This window comes from Dendrobates tinctorius, unplaced genomic scaffold (genome assembly GCF_039654945.1).
Source record: "Dendrobates tinctorius isolate UK_male_01 unplaced genomic scaffold, ASM3965494v1 ptg000024l, whole genome shotgun sequence".
Lineage (NCBI taxonomy): Eukaryota > Metazoa > Chordata > Amphibia > Anura > Dendrobatidae > Dendrobates > Dendrobates tinctorius.
The window spans coordinates 15,012,749-15,037,922 of record NW_027361692.1 but is presented as its reverse complement, the minus strand read 5'-3'; the positions used below and the strand labels follow the sequence as shown (position 1 = coordinate 15,037,922).

Below are 25,174 nucleotides of genomic sequence, written 5' to 3'. Positions count from 1 at the left end.
AGTAAGCAGATCTGAAATGTGGTATTTGGGTGAAGATAAATCAACTTTTCTTTTTTACTAAATCTGAAAGTCCTGTCTCAATTTATTGTACCTCTTTCCTAGGCCCTGCACTGGTAGCTCTTTGAGGTTTTACACTCTATCTATTTGTCTTTACCTTTTTGTTTTTAGATAGACAGACAGATAGAAACGTAGTAAAGCACTGATTCATATTTAGTATCAATAATCATGAAGTGAAATAAGAATTGAAAATATAATCAGACATATTTTTCCTGGGAACATCCCCAAAGCTTCATATTATGACCTGGGGGCTCCTAAAAGGCACAGACACCTACTTGCTTAATCCATTTTAATTTACCTTGCACTATTCAGAGCCTTTCTGCCACTGTACAAGTCTACATTTTAATGGAAAGCATACATCGCAAGAGTACCTTTGGCATGTTAAATTGGTTCACAACTGCCTTCCTTCCCCTGAGGTTCACTTATCCTCATGCAATAATGTTTACATATGTGTAGAACAAAGGCATAATAGAGGATTCAGACTGGAGAGATTAGACGTGTCAGCTGGATTAGCTAATGAATTATATTCTTGACTAAGCAATAACAAAATGTATAAGACAAACTGCTGCTCTTTGAGCCATAAATATATCCTTTGTCTCTCTTGTTTCATAAATAAGGCATGCTCTGGATTGCTAAACTGAATTGTGTATATTATTTGTGTCCTAGGGAGATCGAGGACAAATTGGTCCACCGGGAATTGCTGGGATACCAGTGAGTAGTTTTGGCATCTTTTACAATTCAATAGTGAGCAATGCAGAAAACAAATATAAATTACCATTACTGTATCTCACTGCTATATTGAGCAAAATATGCATTGTTAAAATATATGTCTAGTCATTTTATTTTGTTGGGTTTATGACCTTAAATTTACTTCACTCAATTCTATGAAAACTGCCATCTGAACACATCAGAGAGGCACGAACTATGAAATATTTCATGTTATTTTATTAGCTTGGGTTTGAATGTAATAGTCCCACTTCAATATTCTAACATAACATATCCTCCAATTTGCCTCCTCAGTTCTTTATATTTAAGCTTCCGTCAGTATCTGAATGTCCAATATCTGCACATTGTAATTAATTTTCAATATGGTAATAGCCGGATGCAATTCATTCTGTGTGTTTGTTCAGTTAATAAGAAATTTAGTATTGATTTCTGGATTTATTGTTTTAGTATTTCAGTCACTAGTTATTTACATAGTAAGTGTTCATTTATTGAACTGAAATTAATCTTTGTATCACTGCCGTGCCCTACGTTGAGGATGTCTTAAACATTCAATGGGCCTGGAGAGTTCCTTTACATCATTGGTGTTTCTTCCTCTATGCCATAATTGCAACATTTCCTTCAGTCCTCCATGTCATTCTTCTCTGACAACTCTTGTAGTCACATTTATGTCCTATCACATCATCTTTTTGGTATATCACACATTTAGCGATCATGTGTGATACAAATATTGAAACCTCTGCAAGATGTGAACAACCTTAGCTGATGCAGGACAGTTGGAGCTAATTTCCGTAGTTTAATCTCCTAGATGCTGCTGTGATTCACAACTGTGGCATGTAAACGGTCAGACAGAAAAAGGCTGCTACTGTCACCCCATCGCCCTCCTTCCACACTGGAGTACTGATGGTTGGTCATGCTAGTACTCAAAGTCTGAAGATACCGTTCCTGTTATATCAATATGTGACCACTACAGCCAATCCACAGCAACAACGCATCGGTCATAACTGAGGCCAATAATTATCTGCAAATATTTGTCCCAACTGGATGAACAACATCAAGATCAGCTTTATAAGAGGAGCGTCATATGTATTGGCATATGATTGATTTAATTTTTTTTAGAGCCTACGGCATGGTTATTAAAAAAAATCAAAAGTGGAAACCCCCTTTAAACTATGAATGTATTGTCTAAAATTAACCCATTGTTTACATAGTTGTTTATGTTTCCGTATGTGGTCTATAAGAATGCAATCTATGATATCCTTTCTCCCTAAAAGGATTCTTTTATCTCGGTAAATGGATTTCATGGGTTCTGCAGATTGAGATCCCGCTCTACGAGGAAAAGCAAAGAGTAGCTCCCATTATGAGACGTAACTAAAACATTAACTACAGAATAACTCATTAATTTGAATAGTAATGGAATATTACTACTTTTGCTTTACCATAAGTGGTTACTTGCAGCTTTTCACATCCAATCCTTAGGATTTTGAGCAGCCTGACGCAGGTTGACATGTCAGATATATGTAGAAAGCACACTTTAGGCTATATATAGATTATTTGGTCTACTGAACACTGTATTACCCTCTAATTATCAGAATGTATCATAAGTGCGTGAATTTGGGCTATGACAGGAATAATTATTCCAATCAAGTCAACAAATATATTATTTAGTATGGAAAAATTAATCATTTAATAATAGGAGCAATAGTTTTAGCAATTTTGTAGCAATGCATTCGGCATATAATTTCAGTTTTTCTTGCTGCTCTTCTATTTCATTTTGTTGGGCTTTCACTGTTTATCCAGTTTACTGGGCGACAAGAGTTTGCAGTAAAAGCTTGTTTTGAAGATTTTCTAGTAGAGGTTCATAGGTTCTTTGCCGTTGACAAGCTTTGAAGAGTCAATTGTGGGTCATCTAACAATCTATTTTGATTATTTGGTGTTTTGACAACTGCTACTTGAAAGCATATGTACTGTGCATGTGCTCATTATGTAGTCTTTCTGTTCAACTCTTACAAAAAGCCTAGTGATAATTTTACAGTTTATAAAGTCAAAGTAAAAAGAAACAAGCAGTGGCTTTAGATGGAGATTTCAGAGTGTCTGCTCTTATAAGGTTTATGTAGATGAAACTGAATCAGATTTTGTCATTATCTTTACCCCAAGGAAGCAGAGCAAAAGCAAACACAATATTCTTCAAATTGCATCTTGCAAGAGAAATTGCAGTATTTTATTTGTGCTTATATGGCTCGAGATGATGGATTTTAGTTGATAATTTATCAGTATCATGGGATAGTGTCACTACCTACAGTATGATCCCATATTATCTATACCATTGTTCACATTAAAGAGACAATAATCACACAAAATGACCGATTGTTTAAATCAGGTTTTGTGTTGAATATTTTTTTTTTACATTTTGGCAATTTTTTATATTACATATCAAGATTTGTATTAAAAATAAAATCCAGAACTTGCAATTTTTACTCTTGCTACTGTGATTTCTTTACACTCTAACTTCATATTGTTTCAAGAAACAACACATGAACATAGTCAAAATGGTTGAATCCTAACTCATTATTGTGTATTGAAGTGTTTAGTGAGCATGTGCTGAGGCCATTGTGAAGAGAGACTGAGCAGAGGCAGGTGTGAAATCATCTATTCTCAATAACGGATCCTTTGTAATTAGTTGCTTATTATCATTTATAGCATGATTTTAAAATAAGCCATACAATTTACAGTATGTTCTTAATTCTGTAAAGCTACCTCTTCCTTTTTACATGTTTCCCATTTTCAGCAATAACTCTGTTGTGTGCTCCGAAGGATTGCAGGTTGTATGGGTGAGCTGGCTAGTAGAGATGAGCGAACATTGTCGGCTCCCTCCTTATTCGGCAAGCTATAGCGCTTACCGAAGAAGCTACATCAGGAACCTGGATACCTGTAGTGCTCCCGATGATCAGCTGTTTGGTGCCGCAGCTGCATCTGTCATGGCTGTATGACTTTAACAACATATGTATGGAGAGCCTGTGTGTTGTGACTGTCACACAGCAAGATCACATAGAGCTGCAGCACCGAACAGCTGATCATCGGGAGCGCTCCAGATTTCTGGGTTCCAGATGCAGCTTCTTTAGTAAGTGCTACAAAAGTAGCTTGCTGAATAAGGAGGGAGACAATGATGTTCACTCATCTCTACTGGCTAGTCCCTCGTTACTTAGCAAAACCTGGTGAAAGATTCCCTTTAAGCCATATGCAATCTTTCTTGGTGTGGTTTCAGCCATGGTCATGATATCAGGAGACGATCTGGACAATCTGAATTTATCATGCCTGATTGATCAAGTTTTAAAAGAGTAATATGTCTTTTAGGATATTTTATGGTGTTAATGTTTTATTGAAACACTGTCATAATTAGAAGCTTAGGAGACTGAAATAGAGCTAGAAGGGTCATAGTTACATCTATCAAGACAAAATATGTCATATTAAAATAATTCAAAGTCGTTGTATAGACTGAGATGTTAGATTATATAAAATCAAAAGTCAATCCAAGTGACAATCTCAACAGCAGGGACATTACAACTATTGGTTCAACTTTGTCTTTGATAACATTTTTATTAAAAGAGTTATAACAAACAGAGGTCACAATTCAAATTACAAGAATACAAACGGGGAACAAAAGAGGGTGTGGATGGGGAAGAAAACATGCCCAAGTGGTAGAGAATAGATAGGAGGTTTGTTTGGGAGTATCAGAAACTATAGATACTTGTAGGCGTAAGGGTGGAACAGCTGTGGCTTCTGTATTCTGCCCACGGTGAACGGATTTTACTAAATTTACTTTGTTGGTGTATAGCAGACAAAAACTCTTATGTGTTTTATGTATACAGCTCCTATACAGAACTATGGATATTCATGATCCAACACATGACTGAGAGATCAGACAACAATGGATTAATTTGCAGTCTGTACTTATAACTGAGGGAACTATGGATTTCAAAATTTTGTTAATAGAGGGATCATACTTAGTTGCAACCTTGTCAATTACCATTTCATGCTTGTTCTAAATCCATCCAACTTTGAATTACTATATATACTTGAGTAGAAGCCAACCGAGTAGAAGCCGGGGAACCTCATTTTACCACAAAAAAACTGGGAAAACTTATTGACTTGAGTAAAAGCTGGGTATGCATTGACCCCCTCATCCTTATCCTGGTCTGCATGGCTCCTCATCCCTATCTTGGTATGCATGGTGCCTCATCCCTATTCTTGTATGCATGACTCTTCATCCCTATCCTTGTATTCATGGCCCCCTCATCCCTATCTTTGTATGCATGGCTCTTCATCCCTATTTTTGTATGCATGGCTCTTCATCCCTATCCTTGTATGCATGGCCTTCTCATCCCTATCCTGGTAAGCATGACTCTTCATCCCTATCCTGGTCTGCATGGTTCCTCATCCCTGTCCTTGTATGCATGACTCTTCATCCCTTCATCCCTTCAGGGCCCACATTTCTCTTGGTATCTGTTATGATCTATGTGATTATTGTTATGCTGTAATGTCTATCGTCTGTACAAATCCCCTCTGAAATGTAAAGTGCTGTGGAATATGTCGGCGCTATTGAAATAAAATGTATTATTATTATTATTATTATTCATCCCTACCCTGGTATGAATGGCTCCTCATCCCTATCCTTGTATGCATGACTCTTCATCCCTACCTTGGTATGAATGGCTCTTCATCCTTATCCTTGTATGATTAACCCCCAGCCCCATCCTGGAATACATGGCCCCATCCTTATCCTGGTATGATTGGCCCCCATCCCCATCCTGGTATGCATGGCCACCATCAAAAACATAAAAAAATAAACCATTCTACTCACCTTCGTGCGCTCCCTCGCAGCATCTTGTACCGGTGCCAGCAGCTGATTTATGTTTGTAAGCAGCACATAGCAGGGACATCATGCCTGCTTACAAGCAGAGCACAGCTGCCGGTATACTCACCACCTCCACGACAGAACTATGTGTGTGGAGGGCTGTGAGTATTCATTCCTTTTTAGTAGCGCTCAGTGTCAGCCGTAGCAGCCGGTGGTCACCTGTCCCCACTACTGAGAAATTAATATTCATCCCCTGGATGAAGCTTTCTTTGTGAAATGCGCAGCGGGTATGGAGGGGAACCGGAATTTCGACACTGCGGTAAATATGCATTAGTTTACTTAATTTATATTTTTGCATATGCCTGGGTTTATTATGTGTAGTATACTAAGGGTCTGTATTGTATAATATCATGTCCTATTACTCATTATCCAACTGTACAGGTTTTTATATGTGGATATGTCCTTTATCATCTGATTAATGTTTTACTTTGTCCATCAGCACTTGCACTTTATCTTATTTGGACTTTTGTGCTGGATCCATGTATTCATCATATGTATTCCCCAGGACTATGCGGTTAATATATTTTCAGAATGTTGATCCATTGCTAATTATATCCAGGTGCATCCACCTTTGTCTTGTATCTGTATTTGTTTTTCCTGCTATTTATTATTGATCAATATTTGTTTTATATATCTTAAATTGTTTCAATTAAACATACTTTTTTGCCCATTTTTTGAAAGTTTTTTTTGCTTGTTCACTATTTTTTGCTTTTCTGTGGGCATTTGTTTTGGGATTTTTTGGTTCTTTTTGGTGTTATATTCATTCCTATTTAGTAGCGCTCACAGTGTCAGCCATAGCAGCTGGTGGTCACGTGTCCCCGCTACTTAAGAGAAATAAATATTCACCTTTCTCCACTCCCATGGTGAGAGGTGAATATTCATTTCTCATCAGTTGCGGGGACATGTAATTGTCCGGCAGCTGCTGGAGGCGGCTGCTGTGGCTGGCACTTTGCGTGCTATTACAGAGAAATTAATATTCATTGCCAGTGCAGTGAATATTCATTTCTCTTTAGCAGTGGGCACAGGCTTTAGCCACAGCAACCCGCTGCTCTGACGCTGCCGCTCCCCCTCCACGTTCTGGACCCTCATTCAAGTATAAGCCGAGGGGGCGTTTTCATCACAAAAAAAAGTGCTGAAAAACTCGACTTATACTCAAGTATATATGGTACCTTCTATAAAATTATATTAGTGGACCTGTGGACTTTTTTTCACAGTTTTTTATTGCAATAACATTTCTGCCATCTAACCTTACAGATGAACTTGTGAACATTTTTCCATTGGTGCAAAAAACAAATATCTATATATATAATTACCTTGTAATGTCTTCACATCCTGTTCCATCCAGATGTGTCCGAATCCCAGAATTCCAAGTGGCGGAAGTGTACTGACCGCCATATTGGGACACCCAAGTGATGGGTGTCTCAATATGGAAACTGCTGGTGGTACCAACCTCTTGCGCGGTACCACCCTCAGAACACCATCACACCACACACACACACACAGACACTGTATACGCTGTACGGCGGTCTGATTTACTGCTCCTGTGCAAATTCCACACAGGCACAGTGAATCATTCAGCTGATCCCAGTGGCAGATGTGCAACGTGTCTACAGGCAGAGGAAGCCGTTCACATTAAAGGAGTTTTCCCACAAACAAAAGTTAATTTTAAAAATTGTCTGTGTCTGACCGTGTACGGAGCATACCACATCTCCTGGGAGGGTGAAGAAGCAAAATACAATACTGATATTACAGCAGGGGATCACAGAGGATTCATTTTGTGAGGTAAAATATTTCACTGACTGTTTTTAAACAATACTTTACCTCACAAAATGTATCCTCTGCGACCTCCTGCTGTAATGTCAGTAATGTCTTTTGCTTCCTCCCATGCCCAGGAGCTGTGGTATGTTCTGTACACAGTCAGACACAGACAATGAGAGGAGAAGACAGCAGATGGGGGAGAGAGAAAGCATACAGGGGTGAGAGAGACAGAGCACAGGGGGGAGACAGCTCAAACGGGACAGCACAAGGGGAAAACACAGCACAGGATGGAGAGAGACAGAAGACAAGGGGGATAGCACCTGGGGTAGACAGGTCAAAGAAGAGAGCATAGATGAGAGAAGTCAGCACATGGGGAAAGAGAGAGTGGATAGGTAGGTGAGCACATGGGGGGAGATTCTTAATACTGCAAAGCCTGCCCCCATTGTGACATTACCGCCCTCCTGATGTGATAGCATCAGGCCTCCATCTAGTATTAAAATAATAACGCACCAGATCTTACAGTGCAAACCGTAGACAGTAATATAGAGACCATACTTACTTTGCAAATGTATGTGAAGATGGCTGTTTAATCCTGACATTAAGTCGAGTATTTTATGAGTGTAACTGGAGCTGGACTCATAAAATGCTCAAATCAATATTAGATGTGGCAACTTTCAAAAGGATTATAAAGCCATTTTGAAGTGGATTTTTTAAAGGGAGTTTGTCAGTAGGATGTACCATCCTAAGCCGTCTATAAGAGCATGCAGACAGATCATAAAAAGCTGAATAAATTGATACCTTGGCATCTGCAATCTGATGTCTTATTCCAGAGATATCCAAAATTTTCTTAATATGTAAATGAGCTGTTAAAAACTATGGGCCAGACATATCTCCCTGAGCTTATTTTATACTCGAAATAGGCCTGATGCTATCGGATCGGGTGTGCGGTGAAACATACACGTCAATGTTATTCCCCACACAGGCGCAGTAACAGTCGCGGCTTTCCCGCGCATGTGAGGGTAGAGCACACAGTTGTGGCTGTTACTGCAAATGCCCAGGAATAGCGCCAGTGACGTGAATGTCACTTGCACAGGCACAGTTCATGGCCTTGCGGATACGAACTGCGCCTGCGCAAGTGACATGCACGTCACCGCTATTCCCACACATGCGTAGTAATGACGCGGCTGTTACTGCACCTGCATGGGAATAGCAGAGACGTGTATAATAATAATCTTTATTTTTATATAGTGCTAACATATTCCGCAGTGCTTTACAGTTTGCACATATTATCATCACTGTCCCCGATAGGATCACAATCTAGATTCCGTATCAGTATATTTTTTGGAGTGTGGGAGGAAACCGGAGTACCCGGAGGAAACCCACGCAAACACAGAGAGAACATACAAGCTCCTTGCAGATGTTGTCCTTGGTGGGATTTGAACCCAGGACCCCAGCGCTGCAAGGTTGCAGTGCTATCCACTGAGCCACCATGCCGCCCTGTATGTCACTTATGCAGGTGCAGTTTGTGGCCTTATGGTCACTAACTGCGCCTGCGCAAGTGACACTGCCGTGGTGCCTTATGGGATTCGGGGACAACGGCCAGAAGTCCCAACTGGCGATTATATTATAAGATAGTCAAATTGGAGTACCCCTTTAATGTCTGATGCTGCAGCACCATCTACTGGGATGGAAAGCAGGAATCCTCTGCAGAGAACCTTGACTGCTCTCCTCATGGTGGTGTAGCAGGTTTCCATACTGATATCTGCACGTTGGCATCCATGCCAGTGTAAGACTCCAGGGCTGTGAGTGCTGTGGGTGAGCTCATCAGCAGCCCAGCCTCCAGCTCATGTCAGTTCTCCTGCTGTAATCATCCCAGCAGTAGGAGCAGCAGCAACAGGAGCAGCACTCTCCTCTCAGTTTCTCCCATACACAGCAGACTGTCAGGCGCTGCTCTGCAGATCACTACTGGATGAAGACAGGAAGGTCATTGCTGCCCACACTGCAGCAGGCACCACTGCCACCCTGCCCGGCTCCTACCCACACACACCGCACACCTAGGAGGAAGGTGCCTGACGGGATCTTAAACTTCCTGTCTACGTTCCAAGCCTCACTACCACTGATAGCAGCTGGGCTGAAGGACCTGTCATGACATCATGACCATGTGACATGTGTGGGCGGTGTCTGACCTCTGGCTGTGCTGCTGCACTGTAGTCAGCAAGTGGCACTGCCACAGTGCCTTATGAGATTCGTGGACAGTGACCGGAAGTCCCAACTGGGGATTATATATATAGATGAAATGGCGCATTACAAGGGTGAGATTTGTAGTGACTGCCAGTCTACTCTGCTTATCTCACTGCAGAGCTTTGTGTGATTACAACTAACACTTCTTCAGGTTCTATCTTTCAAAAAGCCAGTAAAGGGGGGATGTGCATATAAGTGATCTGACAGTCCTATGAGAAAAGACCTACAACTGCATATTTACTTGTAATAAGGCAAAGTTCAGCTCTGCTGTAATGGGTTAGTTTTAGACAGATACAGTTCTGTAGTGAGATCAGGAGCGCAGAATGTCAGCCATTGCTTGCATCACACTGAACCCCCACCCTTTCATTTAAAATAAGCTCTGGAGGCAGATACTCAGTTAGATATTTATGTTGAGCTTAAATTTACAGCATATCTAATATATAAAGCTCAAAGTGTGTGTGTATGTATGTATGTATGTGTATGTATGTGTGTGTGTATGTCCGGGGTAGGCATCCGCACCGTCGCAGCTACAGCCACAAAATTTGGCACAGTCACACGTCTGGACCCCGAGAACGTCCTAGGCTATGTTGTGAGGCGAAATTTTAACCCCGCACATTCCAATTCACCAAACAATTTTGCCCATGTCTACATAATGGGGAAAAGTGTGCGCGTGTCAAGCCCTGCCCCTCATTATGATGTCATAATGGTTGCCATGGTGACGCTGATGTCATCATAGGTTGCAAGCCCCGCCGCTCATTATGATGTCATAATGGTTGACTATGGGATGGAGGATGTGTGATGGGTATATGGGCACTGGACTATGGGATGCAGGATATGTATGACGGGTATATGGGCACGGGACTATGGGATGGCGGATATGTATGATGGGTATATGGGCACAGGACTATGGGATGGAGGATGTGTGATGGGTATATGGGCACTGAACTATGGGATGGAGGAAATGTATGATGGGTATATGGTAACGGGACTATGGGATGGCGGATATGTATGATGGGTATATGGGCATGGGACTATGGGATGGAGGATGTGTATGATGGGTATATGGGCATGGGACTATGAGATGAAGGATGTGTGATGGGTATATGGGCACTCGACTATGGGATGGCGAATATGTATGATGGGTATATGGGCATGGGACTATGGGATGAAGGATGTATGATGGGTATATGGGCATGGGACTATGGGATGGAGGATGTGTGATGGGTATATGGGCACTCGACTATGGGATGAAGGATATGTATGATGAGTATATGGGCACGGGACTATGGGATGGAGGATAATTATAATTTGTTATAACTAACCACAGTTAGTTACTATGCCCAGGCAGCGCCGGGCTCTTCAGCTAGTTTACATATAAAGAAAAACTAATAAGAATAAGACAGATTGCAGATATCAAAGTAACTCTCTATCACCTGCATGATTGCTTAGGACAGTTGAGCCTACTGACAGATTTGCTTTAAAGTATGTAAACCAGTATCATCAGATTTAAGATTTATTTAATTATATTCGCAGTTTGTAATGAGAATTTGCATTGAGTTCAACAAAACAGAGTATTGTAAAGCAGATCTGCATTTCCTGATGGAGAACAATGAAGACATCTTTTGATGACTGTCTGGACATTCAATTAATCTTTTCCTGAAATTTAGCATATTACCTAGCTTTCATTGTGAGTGAATCAACATCCACATCAACAATTAGGTAAATGAAACATTGTTTCATAGTAGTCAGGCAAGACGTGCTTCTTCGTGAACACTGTAAAACTGTCTTTTCCAATTTATCACTGTTTATTCTACTTAAAAGCTTTGTTACTTGGACTTTAAGGCAAGCCTGATTTACTAGTCATTTTATTGCACTCTAACATGCGATTTAATGTTATTCTGGTCAGTAAGGTACAGTAATTGCATTAGAAATGAGAAACAACTACATTTGTGTTCTGTAGGAAAATACAACTTGATTAAAACATATATCTTCTTTCAAAAGGGAAGGAACGGAGCCCCAGGTCCTGCAGGAATTCCAGGTGAACCGGTAAGTATGCATATTAAATGTGCTTTGCTACTGAATATTCTAGAGAATTGAGACGACAGACATTTCAAAGCCCTAAGAACTGTCATTGCTGATCTCAATTTGGTAGCTGCGCTTCCCTAAGGTACAAAGTATCGGTGATTTGAGACCTTAGAATCCCAGGAAAATTCAAACATGCTTTTTCCAGCATTACTGAAGAGGCTCAGGGGAGGAGCGCCATATGTTTCTGCTTGTGCCGCATGTTAATGGACCCTCACTGTAGCATTAACACCAGGCACAAATAAATACTTGTTTATTACACTAATTCCGGAAAGGCAAACTTTACGTTAAGTGCTGTGTCTTAATTAACCCCTCTCCTGTCAGGTAAGTCAAAGACTCAATTTTCACTGTGCAAAATTCATTTTCTAAGCTCAAATGGAACATGGTAAAATTGCATTGCCCCCTAGTATTACATAATAAAATGTGGTTAAATTGAAATAAAATATAATTATATAGTTATTCACCTCTTCTGAGGAGCTTAGCTACTGAAACTATGTAAATGGGTTTTAAAGGCTTTTGCCTGCGGTACGCCATTGTTGTGATGATTACATTATTAATTTATTTCTGTTCATAATGTCTTGTTATATTACACAAGTATGTAATATTATACATGTATAAACATTGCTTTTTACTACTCGGTGCAATAATTTCTTCCATTCTGTGCAGCTGTAACACTAAATATGAACATCATTTTTCTTAGTTAGCTGTTTCTACAATAAATTATCCCAACACCAGGACAAAAGCCTGAGTTGCTACTGTCTTTATTTTGTTTTTGACGTAGGTAGTAGAGAATTGTTAAATATTCATGTCAACAAATGGACAGCATCCAAAATGCTGCTTGATAATGGCACATACTCTCAGTGACAACTTGGCTTGAGTTTTAAAATACAGAATTGAGTATACAAAATAAAAGAAAGTAAAATGCATGTATCAAACCAGCAAAACTCTGTGACATGGCCAGTGTTCAAACAGACTTCTAATTTAAGTGTGAAGAACTTTGAATATTAGGAATGGATTGTGAAGTGTGCATTCAAGTTTAAAGGGGTATTCCCATCTTCAAGATCCCATCCCAATATGTAGTAGGTGTAATATTAATATTAGCACTAGTGTTGAGCATTCCGATACTGCAAATATCGGGTATCGGCCGATATTCGCTGTATCGGAGTTCCGATACTGAGTTCCGATATTTTTACAATATCGAATACCAGAATCGAAAGTTCCCATAATGCAATGAGCCAGTTGTGTTAGCCATGTTAGCTAATGACATTGCTGTGATTGGCTGCTGAAATGATGTCATCATGATGCGCGGGCTGTGCGGGCCTGCCGGGGGTCTGTGCAGGCTGTCGGGGGTCTGTGCGGGCCTGCCGGGGGTCTGTGCGGGCTGCCGGGGGTCTGTGCGGGCCTGCCGGGGGTCTGTACGGGCCTGCCGGGGGTCTGTGCGGGCCTGCCGGGGGTCTGTGCGGGCCTGCCGGGGGTCTGTATGGGCCTGCCGGGGGTCTGTGTGGGCTGCCGGGGGTCTGTGCGGGCCTGCCGGGGGTCTGTGCGGGCCTGCCGGGGGTTGTGTGTGTGCACAGGCATCTTCCAATGGGACTGCAAGTCCCATCGGGCGATGCCTGCTACAATGACAGTGATTGACACATTAGCCAATGATGGGACAGTAGTAGTCCCATCATCCGGCTAGTGTGTTGAATGTAAAAAAAAAAACATACATACTACATATATACAACATACATACATACTACATACATACTTCATATATACTACATTCATACAACATACATACATACTACATACATACTACATATATACTACATTCATACAACATACATACATACTACATATTACATACATACTACATACATACAACATGCTACATACATGCAACATACATACAACATACATACAACATACATACTACATACCTACTACATACTACATACAATACAATACATTCATACAATACATACATATAACCACACAGACGCCCGGCAGGCCCGCACAGACCCCCGGCAGCCCGCACAGACCCCTGGCAGCCCGCACAGACCCCCGGCAGGCCCGCACAGACCCCCGACAGCCCGCACAGACCCCTGGCAGCCCGCACAGACCCCCGGCAGGCCTGCACAGACCCCCGACAGGCCCGTACAGACCCCGCCCGCGCACACACGCGCACAGTCTCCGCCCAAGCACTGCCCACACTCTTCCCCCCTCTCGAACTGGATGTGCAAGGAAAGAAAGGGTTTATTTTCAATCCGATATTTGTGCCCCATTGACTTGCATGGGTTTCCGGTATCGGAATCGGCGATACCCGATATTTTTGGGGTATCGGTCCGATCCAATCCGATCCGATATTTCCTGATATCGGAAGGTATCGCTCAACACTAATTAGCACATAACTCCAATTAGAAATGCAGCATAGTTCTTCTGATAAACTAAGTCAATTACCCCAGGTGCAGGGCATTGCAGTAGCCTAAGTATCCATGATTACAACCACTAGGAACTAAAACTCTGTCATTATAAGAGTGGTTGGAACCATGAATACCTAAGCTACTGCAAAGCTCTGTAAATGGGGTAAGAGTCATAGCAAATCAGAAGAACTATACTACATTTCTAATTTGAGGTATATGCTAATAGTATTACACCCACTACTTACTGTATTGGGATAGTGTCTTGGAGATTGGAGTACCCATTTAAGTTAAAGAAGTTATCCATTTTTATGATACTAGGCCCCATACTTTGGAAAATGCTTAAAATGAAAAAATAAATACGAACTCACCCTCCCTGAGTCCAACACCATCACCCTGCCGCTGCTCTGGTCTCAGTGTTTTGGTTATGGTGGTGACACCACGTAAACAGCTCATGTCACCACTCTAGCCAATCACTGAGCTCAGTGGCTCATGCATTAAGTTTAGTGGCTAGGGATAAGCCATTAATATAAAAGTACAGTACAGCCCCCATAAACAGTTGTTCAGTTACAAAGCTAATTCTGTCTAATGTGTTGGGCCAACTTAGCAATGTTGACAGATCAAAATTGGTGGTATCTGCTGGTGGTATATAACATTAACGACTAATTTGACTTACTAATAAGGCTCATGTACTGAGGCATGTCAAGGCTTCAAAGCAAGATCGTCTCCCCTCATATCAGCTTGCCCTTTCTTACCTCTGGTTAAAAGTCTAGCCCATTTCATTTTAATTGTCCCACTAGGGAAGCCCACATCAGTAGGCCATGCATGTGGCACACAAGCTAAATGCTTATTTCCTCTCTAAACCTGCAGCCTCTCTAGCCGACCTTCCTACTTGAAGTTTAGTTGTAAAATGCACCAAAGTAAAGAAACAGTAAGATCTAAGGCTACCAGCTCGAAATCACTTAGAGTGCATTTAGCTCGAGTGCTACTTGCCTGGCCTGCTGTTGTGGACTTCCACAGTGGGACTTTTTTAATGTTAATGGGCTAGTTTTATAACCAGAGGGAAGAAGAGGCAAGCCAGCACAAGTGGACTTGCCTTGGCTCTGACACAGCAGACCACTTTCCCTTTTCTCTCACACTAATCTTGCTACTGGAGGCTTAGCTGTAAACTCCACCACATAAGAAAACTGTAAAATCCAAGGATGCAAACTTTGAAGCGCTCAAAGAGGTAGCACACATTCAGCTCGGGCACCACTTTCATGGCCAACCAACAAGGGGTTTTTAAATGGAACTTTCATTATTTTTATGTATTTTATGGCTTTGTTTTCATAATGCCAGATAATGTTTCTACATTTAGAGTATCACTACATTTTATGATCGATGTGTAAGGCACATTGTCCTTTTAATACCTTTGCTTTTCTGCTTAATTTAGCTAAGCTACAGGAATGCAATAAATTGACAATCTGATTGCAATTACTAATGAGTCATGACCTGATTTCTGAATACTGCAGCAGAATATCTGCTCAATTACATACCACTACAGATCCAATGTAGTTCATATTATATTACTCATATTTGACAGTATCATAAATGCATACATCACCCTTCTAAAGTACTATGTGTGCAAAGTCATTTTAGAGTTTTATTCTTCATGATAATCTGTAAGTTTCTTAAACTGCCCAAAACACAATTCGCCAAAAAGGAATAACTTGTGCTTTTGCTTTGATTATGATTGTTTTTTTTTTATTTTAACTGATTGTGTTTAAAAGCTTCACATGTGGCGGTCGATCTAGGGAAAGCACCTGGGTTCACATACTGTATAGCATTTAGATCCATTTTGCCTAAATGCCTCCAACCTACCGATGGAGGAAAATATTGCATTCACTTCTGAGTTGCAAATAAATTAAACTATATCATGGTGATTGGCATCCCAAGTATTTACTTAAGTATTGTACTAATCTATTCCTATGTGACATTTTTATACAGAGTTTTTAGTAAGATTTTGAAGCCAAAACATGACATAGATTGGAAGAAAACATAGAGAATAATTTTTCCCATATGAATTCCTTTTACTTTTTGATCCACTTTTCAACTAGCTTTAAAAACTGCATAAAGAAGCTCTATCAAGATGACGCATGCAAAAGCACTTTGGAAGCTTGGAAGAGATAGCACAATTCATTCATATTAGAAAACATCAAACCCCAACCTGTCCAATGTTTCCTTTTCATTTAGGATACAGTATAATTAATATACCTAAAAAAAAATGACAATGAAAAAATTAGCACCCAGTTTATTAGCCAATTTATTTGTTTTCTATCAGTAATATTAGGAATATATTCTATACAATTTGTTCCCTCTGTATGGTAATATTAATGTAGATTTTCAATTGATGCCTTATGCATTGCACCTATAAATATTGAAGAAATCTTCTCTATAATAGTGGCAATGAGAAAAAAAACTCATAACCTATGTCAGAGAGTACCACCAGAAACCATGTCAGCCAAAGAATGTGCCCAAACAGAACAGGTGTGAACAGTTGCATACTAAAAGTAGCCATCTCCATATACTGTATAACTAATAAAGTTGTACTCTGTAATGCTATAGCATGTAAACATGAAATATATGAAATTAGAATAGCCTTACTGCGCTAGAAAATTGGAAAAAATGAAGATACTTAGCGCATAAATTGGCTAATCCATGTATGCCCAGCAGCCATGACAAGACCATATTGTTTGCTTTGCTTCTCTATATGAATGGCAATGAGAAAAAGACCTCATAACCTTTGTCGGAAAGTATCACCAGAAACCGTGTCACACAAAGAATATGCCATTAACAGAGCCAGTATAATTAGACTACTAAACACTGAAATTGCAACACCAAGAAGGAAAAGTCTTAAAATTCTGGAAACCACAGGATTGATAGGATTGCTATCAATTAGGTTCTAATAGTGATGAACGAGTATGCTCGTTGCTCAGGTGATCTCTGAGCATTTGGAAGTGCTCGGGGATTTAGTTTCAGTTGCCGCAGCTGCATGATCTGTGGCTACTTGACTGCCTGAATATATGTGGGAATTTCCTTACAAATAGACAATCCCCACATGTATTCAGGCTGTCAAGTAGCTGCAAATCATGCAGCTGTGGGGAAAGAAACTAAATCTCCAAGCACTTCCAAATACTCGGAGACCACCCGAGCAGCGAGCATACTTGCTCATCACTAGTTCTTAATGGTTGTTTGAGGAATGTTCTGCTATGTTACATGCACTTGGACTTAAACAGTGTTAGGTAAGTAAAGGTGCATATAATATGCTGAAACAGGAATGACTAGATGTTTACCTGACCATGCGATGGTGCCACTGCCCAGGGTCACTGACAAAGGCACATTGCCAAAACCCGCATAGGGACAGTGGCTCTTTTGCATGGTCAGGTAAACATCTAGTCATTCCTGTTGCAGCCTAATATATGCACCTCTACTTATCCAACTGTAACGCCGGTCTGTTTGTACTTTGCTTTCCCGGCGTTACGCTGCATGTCTGCATTAACCCTTTGCTCCTCTCCTCCTAATTAGCAGGGATATTGTTGTCTGTTACCGTTATGGATGCTGCTCAGTTCCCTGCCCCGCTGCGTAGCCGTACATGCATGCGTGGCTCCGCTGCTTTGCAAGACCGCACGTGTGTGTGGTCCCTGGCTGCTGCTGTGGAAAGCTATCCGTGGGTATAGGTCCTCTGCATTATGTATGGCTTACCACATGTGTTTAGGCTTGCAGCTCTCTCCAGGTGTCCTCTGCAATGCTGATTTCTGTTTTGCTTAGGGTGCGTGCAGCCACACCTCCCCTGCTTTTATGAGAAATGGGTGTGTGCTACAATTGCTGCTCCAGCCTATCACTGTGAGGCAGCTGATATATAAAAGTTCCCTGCCCTGAGGGGCATTGCCAGAGCTTTGTATTGAGTTCCTGAACCTAGCCATGTGAGTGTGTGTTCAGCTCCTGCTCTGATTCTGATCAGTTCTGGGGGAGCTGTTGCTCTTCGTCCTTGTGTGAACTGTGTCTTGTTTACCCGCCTGCTCTGGGGGCAGAAATACCCAGACCGCCCTTCCTGGAGGCTGCATATCCAGGCCCGTCCATGTTGTGTCTTGTTTCCTGAATCCCTGATCCTGGCTCTGTTTCTGCACCTTACCCTGTCTGAATTGTGTCTTGTTTGTCCACCTACTCTGGGGGCAGAAATACCCAGACCGCCCTTCATGGAGGCTGCATATCCAGGCCCGTCCATGTTGTGTCTTGTTTCCTGAATCCCTGATCCTGGATCTGTTCCTGCACCTGACCCTGTCTGAATTGTCTTGTTTCTCCGCCTGCTCTGGGGGCAGAAATACCCAGATCGCCCTTCCTGGAGCCTGCATATCCAGGCCCGTCTATGTTGTGTCTTGTTTCCTGGATCCTGGACCTGATCCTTTACCTGACCCTGTCTGAACTGTGTCCTCTGTGTGATGTTCCTGAGGTCCTTCCTTGTCCTGAACCCTGAACCCTGTGCCCTGTGACTGTGACTCTTTGCTACCTGACTTGCTGTGATTTATCCTGGGTTCATCTTGGAATTAAGAGTCCGGTGTGTCTGCTGAGTTTCTGCCACTCTCTGCTCAGCTGGGGATTCAGTGCAATTCCCTGCTGGTTCCAGTCAAACCCGGCCGCTTGGGTTCCTTTCTAGGTCGCTGCCACATGTCCAGAGCCTGATGACCGCGGCCTCTCGTCCGGAGCCTGATCACCGCGCTCTGATGTCCAGTGTCTGACGACCTCTTCCAGATGTGCTGTGCCTGATGTCCTCTGCCAGATGTCCTGAACCTATGCTTCCTTGCCCGATGTCCGGAGCCTGCCGATCGCTGCCAGTGGTTCGGAGCCTGATGACTGCGGCCTGATGTCCGGAGCTGATGTCCGCAGCCTGATGTCCGGAGCCTGTCGATCGCTGCCAGATGTCCGGAGTCCGATGCCAGTGTGCTGATGCGCTATCTGAGATCCGAGTCCTGATGTCCAGTCCATGTTCCTGGTGTCCTGGTGTCCGTGTTCCTGGTGGCCTGATGTCCTTGTTCTTGATGTCCAGTCCGTGTTCCTGATGTCCAGTCCGTGTTCCTGATGTCCAGTCCGTGTTCCTGATGTCCAGTCCGTGTTCCTGATGTCCAGTCCATGTTACTGATTTCCAGTCCGTGTTCCTGATGCCCTGCCTGTGTCCCAATGTTTTGCCAATTCCCTGAGGTCCACCCAGTGATGATGTCCTTCTGGGATCGGTGTCTGCTGTTCTCCTGCTGAGCCAGTTCTACACCTGAGGCCTAAGAGAGAGGCTGCCCTAGTACACCCGTGCCAGAGGATCCTGGACTGCGTCAACCCGTGATGACTCCTGCCATCGTCTGACGTCTGTCCTGGGTATGTGTCTGATGTTCTCCTGCTGAGCCAGTGCTATGCCTGAGGCCTGAGAGATAGGCCATCCTGATATGCCCGTGCCAGATGACCCTGGACTGCATCAACCCGTGATGAAGCCTGCCATCGTCTGAAGTCAGTCTGAGGTCGGTGTCTTATGTTCTGCTGAGCCTGTGCTACGCCTGAGGCCTGAGGAAGAGGCCACCCTAGTATGCCCGTGCCAGACAACCCTGGACTGCATCAACCCGTGATGTCCTCCTGCCTTCGTCTGTTATCCTGAGACGTGTACCCTTCGCTGATGTGCGGAATCGGGAGCCTGGCATTATGTTCTGTTTATGTACTTTGTTTTGACTTTGAGTAAACTTTATGTCTATACCTGAAGTTGTGCGGTGTTGTGTTGTTCTGCCTCCTCGTCCACATTCTCAGCTGCCACAGACCCCGGTCGCTACTATTCCCTAGTCTGGGTAGGCCCGGGTCCCCCCTGTGGTCCAGTGGGTCCACATTCCGTCCCCACCTGGGACGCTCGCCCCATGTCGGCGTGGTCGGTCGACATGGAGGCGCCGGCTTGGCCGCGAACACGGTCGTTAGTCGTGACACCAACACTGTTTCAGTCCGAAGCTCTTTACAAGCACTATGCACTTTAATATGAGTTAGGGACATGTACTCATCACTACTTATATTTAGCTTCAATGTCAGTCTTTTATAGGTTCTAAATCTATTTGATATTGCTGCTTATATATTTTTATTTGCTTGCCATCCTGTGGTGCCACCTACGTTTTGGCTCACCACCTTCTTGGCCCATAAGCTCTTATTTTATCTTTAATTTGAAATACAGTAATGCCTTTTATCCTGTTCTTTGAGCGTCTCCCTTTATATGTTCTCCTAATTAATAATATGCGAAACGAGTATAAGTACATGTATGTATGCATGTGCTGGTCATTCTTAATATTGATTAAATCAAGATGTTTTGAAAATTTTGTTTCCATTTTTTTTCCATTTGCATATCATTAACATGTATCAATCTTGATTTTATAATTCCACAACTTTTCCTTCTAGGTGTTGCAGTTTTAATATTGAGGAATGTACTGTATATTAGGAAAAAAACAACTGTATATTTCTCCTAGTTCCTTCCTTTGTGTATGGCAGAGCACCATGATAAGCAATAGATATCTGTGCCATTTATAATTCCATTGTCTGCAGGGTCAGGTACTGTCCACTCCTACCAAACAAATATGAACATTCATAAAATTTTATTCCTGTTCAACCAAGTTTCTATGACCTTTAACATGTTTTATGCAAATGTTTTCTGTGTGCTTGAATTTTGATGAAAGCTTTAAATAAAGTTCTAAGGATTTATTACTTCTTATAACAATATAGCATAGTATGAATGTTGAAATTTACATTGCACACATTTTATGTTTATCCCAAACACTTATTTAGGCTTATTTACTTTTTAGGGTGAGAGAGGACCAGTAGGAGATATTGGTTTTCCAGGACCTGAAGGACCAGCAGGACCAACAGTGGGTGTTTATATATTGCATGTTCTTCATGTCACAATTTACTTTTCATTCATGAGCCATAAACTAATAATATTACGCATGTTATCATACTAGAAGTAGGCAATGAGTTGTGTTCCTTAACTTTAGCACACACTTTCCGCTTTTTCTACCCACTCACTGGTAGTTATTTGACCTTATTCCTTGGAAATGAATATTTGACAAAAAAAAACAATGGTAACAGCAAGTGCAAGGAATTATTCACAAAGGTTGTAAACTCACATGGGCATAGTTCCTACATAATGAACCTATTAAGTACTGAAAATTAAATTAGAAGAAGCGCTCCTATTATGTAATCACAACTGCTACAAAACAGTGCATCTCAATCCACCAAAGGCCATCAAATGTAAACTGAGCTTCACTCTGTATAGTATTGCATTGTCACATATCACCAGAAATATGGATTAAAGCACCACTCCAGGGGTTTTTTTCAAAGCTAGAGTGATGCTTCTAATCTAAGGTTCTTGACTCTTGTCTTGTACAGTACATAGCCACCACCATCTTAACCTTCTATTGGTGCCGCTCCGACGCTATCTTGTGACCAAAATGTCTAGTTGGCCAGAAGTCAGAAGTACACATGTGGTCAAAATTGTTGATACCCCTCCTTTAATGACAGAAAAACCCACAATGGTCCCAGAAATAACTTGAATCTGACAAAAGTAATAATAATTCAAAAATCTATGAAAATAAACAAATGAAAGTCAAATGCTTTTCAACCATGCTTCCACAGAATTTAAAAAAAAATAAAACGCATGAAATATGCCTGGACAGAAATGATGGTACCCTTAACTTAATATTTTGATGCACAACCTTTTGAGGCAATCACTGCAATCAAACGATTCCTGTAAGTGCCAATGAGACTTCTGCACCTCTCAACAGGTATTTTTGCCTACTCCTCAAGAGCAAACTGCTCCAGTTGTCTCGTGCTTTAAGGTTGCCTTTTCCAGTCGGCATGTTTCAGCTCTTTCCAAAATTTCTCCATAGGATTTAGGTAAGAGCTCATAGAAAGCCACTTCAGAATTGTCCAATGTTTTCCTCTTAGCCATTCTTGGGTGTTTTTAGCTGTGTGTTTTGGGTCATTATCCTGTTGCAAGACCTTTGACCTGCATCTGAGACCAAGCTTTCTGACACTGGACAGCACATTTATCTCTAGAATCCCTTGATAGTCTTGAGATTTCATTGTACCCTGCACAGATTCTAGACACCCTGTGCCAGATGCAGCAAAGCCACCCCAGAACATAACAGAGCCTCCTCCATATTTCACAGTAGGAGTAACATATCACCATCTTCAGCTGTGTTTATCTACTACCGGATGGTCTGCCATCCACTCACTGGGATAAGGGCACATCGATTACATTATTATTTATCACTTTTATTGGCATTAATATTATTGTGCTCGTGTCCCTAATTTTTTATTTCACAGTAGGGACAGTGTTCTTTTCTTGATATGCTTCATTTTTCCGTATATGAACATAGAGCTGATGTGCCTTGCCAAAAAGTTCCATTTTTGCCTCATCTGTCCATAGGACATTCTCCCAGAAGATTTGTAGCTTGTAAACATGTATTTTGGCAAATTCCAGACTGACTTTTTAATGATTTTTTCAACAATGGTGACCTCCTTGGTTGTCTCCCATGAAGTCCACTTTAGCTCATACAATGACGGATGGTGCGATCTGACACTGGTGTTCCTTGAGCTTGAAGTTCACCTTTAATCGGTTTAGAAGTTTTTCTGGGCTCTTTTGTTACTGTCATGTTCTGTATGTGAATTCTGGTTTAGTGCAGCAGGGGTTAATGCTTTTGACCTCCCTCTGGTTCTGGGAGGGCTTTAAATAGCCTCATTTGGGCTCTGACCTTTGTCAGTGAAACTTTTGACCTCAGCTTAGTTCCTGACCTCTGTGTACCTGTTGAAACTGTCTGCCTGTGTATGTTTGCTCATGTATGACCTGGTCCGTTCCTGTTTCTGATATTGCTGCCTGCTTCTGTACTTATTTTGCCACTCTGTTATGACCTTTGCCTGTCCATGACCCTCCGTTCTATTGCTCCTTCCTGTACCGCGCTGCTATCTCAGGTTTCCAGACTCTGCTTTGTGACTGACCAGATCCCTGTCTTGCCCCTCCTGTACCATGCCATCTGGCTTAGACCCACGCCTGCCCGACTACTCTCTGTAGCACTGGGGCATGTCTGCGCCCCAGTCACTCCCCCAGCAGTCTCGTGGTTCAGGTTCTATTTACCTGAAGCACGCATCTCCACTGCTGCCGCCCCACTCCACAGGTATCTTTGAGCATAGTTTGTTCAACTCAGGACATGCACACTGGCTCAGTGAGCAAGTGCAGTGCGGTGTTCCTGACAGTTACCATTCGTATTATCCATCTCTTTGATTTGTCATCAATTTTCCTCCTGCGGCCATGTCCAGTGAGGTTGGATGAATATGTGCAACTGTAGTCACTGGAATATTTTACCTTTAACATGTGACAAATCTTTCCTTTGCTTCCTCTGGTCCATGTTGAGTATGATACACACCGTGTCACCAAACAGCACAGTGAGTATCTGTAGCCCTCTATGCAGGCCCACTCACTGATTCTAAGATTGTAGACACCTATGATGCTAATTAGTGGACACTAATGATGAGCGACTATACGCATTGCTCGGGTGTCCTCTGAGTATTTTGGAGTGCCCGTAGATTTAGTTTTTGTCGATGCAGCTGCATGATTTGTGGCTGCTAGACAGCCTGAATGCATGTAGGGATGGCCTGTTTGATATGGAATCCCCACATATATTCAGGCTGTCTAGCAGCCTCAAATCATGCAGCTGTGTCGACAAAAACTAAATCTCCAAGCACGCCAAAATACTCGGATAACACCCGAGCATGATCAGGAAAACCTGAGCAACGAGTATACTCGCTCTTCACTAGTGGACACACCTTGATTTAGTATGTCCCTTTTGTCACATTATTTTCAGGAGTACCATCATTTCAGTCCAAGCCTATTTCATGAGTTTTATTTTTTAAAAATTCTGCATGGTTGAAAAGTAATGTCTGACTCATTTGTTTATTTTCATAGATTTTTTTATTTATTTTTACTTTTGTCAGATTCAAGTTATTTTTGTGACTATTGTGGGTTTTTCTGTCATTAAATGAAGGGTACCAACAATTTTGACTATGTGTGTAACTGTCACAAGCGCTCAATTCAAGTCTACGAGAGCCAGAATGTGATTCTCATAGCCTTGCATTGAAAAGTGACCTCTGACTCTGGCAGGTCAAAAACTGCTGAAGACTGATGGGAGCGGTGTCAATAGAAGGTGAAGATGGCAGCAGGAAAGTTTAAGACTAGGTGAAGGGACCTTAAATTAGAAGCGATGCAATAAAAAAACACTGGAGTGGTTCCTTAATTGTGGGCTGAGCTTGGCCCAATAGAGTATTTTGACTTTCCATGCTGTATCTCTAGTTGTTGAATGAGATTATGGTGGAGACGCTAGCGCCTGGAACTTTCACAAGAGGAGAACTTTAATATAAATTTTAAAGGTAAATAAGCCATACAAGATCTAACCAGAAACAATTACCAGCTATGCCATTGAAGCCATTCAACAATTTGTTCAACTAAGGTGGGAATATCATTTCAAAGGTTAGTTAGTTATCAGTTATACATTACCTATTGTACTTTCCAATAACACATAGCTAGCTGGTATTTAAGATCCATATACACCATCATGGCATTATTTAGTCAATACATGTCTGAGGATGTAATTAGAGGAGCTCCATGCTTTGAGAACAACAGTGATCACTATAAAGATAGGTTTTACACCTTTATTACTTGACCCAGAAAACTAACTGACTTGGGTTAAATCAATACCATGGATATATAATGCAGCCATTATTCGTGAGCAGCACATATCTAGTATTATATGACTCATTTCTAAAATTAGGGGATGAAATAAAACTCTTTTGTGAAGAAACTTAACATTAACTGTGTTTGCACAAAGCTTGTCTTCGCGGACATATTGCCCACCCACATACACTAACGCCTACAAAAGAGCCTCTTGTCATA

The 25,174-nt window shown here is 41.8% G+C and overlaps 1 protein-coding gene across 1 annotated transcript in view; it reads left to right on the top strand.

Moving 5' to 3' along the window:
* The window catches only part of COL19A1 (collagen type XIX alpha 1 chain), a 1,445,738-nt gene that overhangs the window by 1,302,715 nt on the left and 117,849 nt on the right, over positions 1-25,174 (top strand). The window contains exons 43-45 of the mRNA XM_073569423.1: positions 724-768; positions 11,696-11,740; positions 21,033-21,095. Coding sequence (XP_073425524.1) covers positions 724-768; positions 11,696-11,740; positions 21,033-21,095 — 153 coding nt within the window. The remainder of the gene's footprint in view (positions 1-723; positions 769-11,695; positions 11,741-21,032; positions 21,096-25,174) is intronic.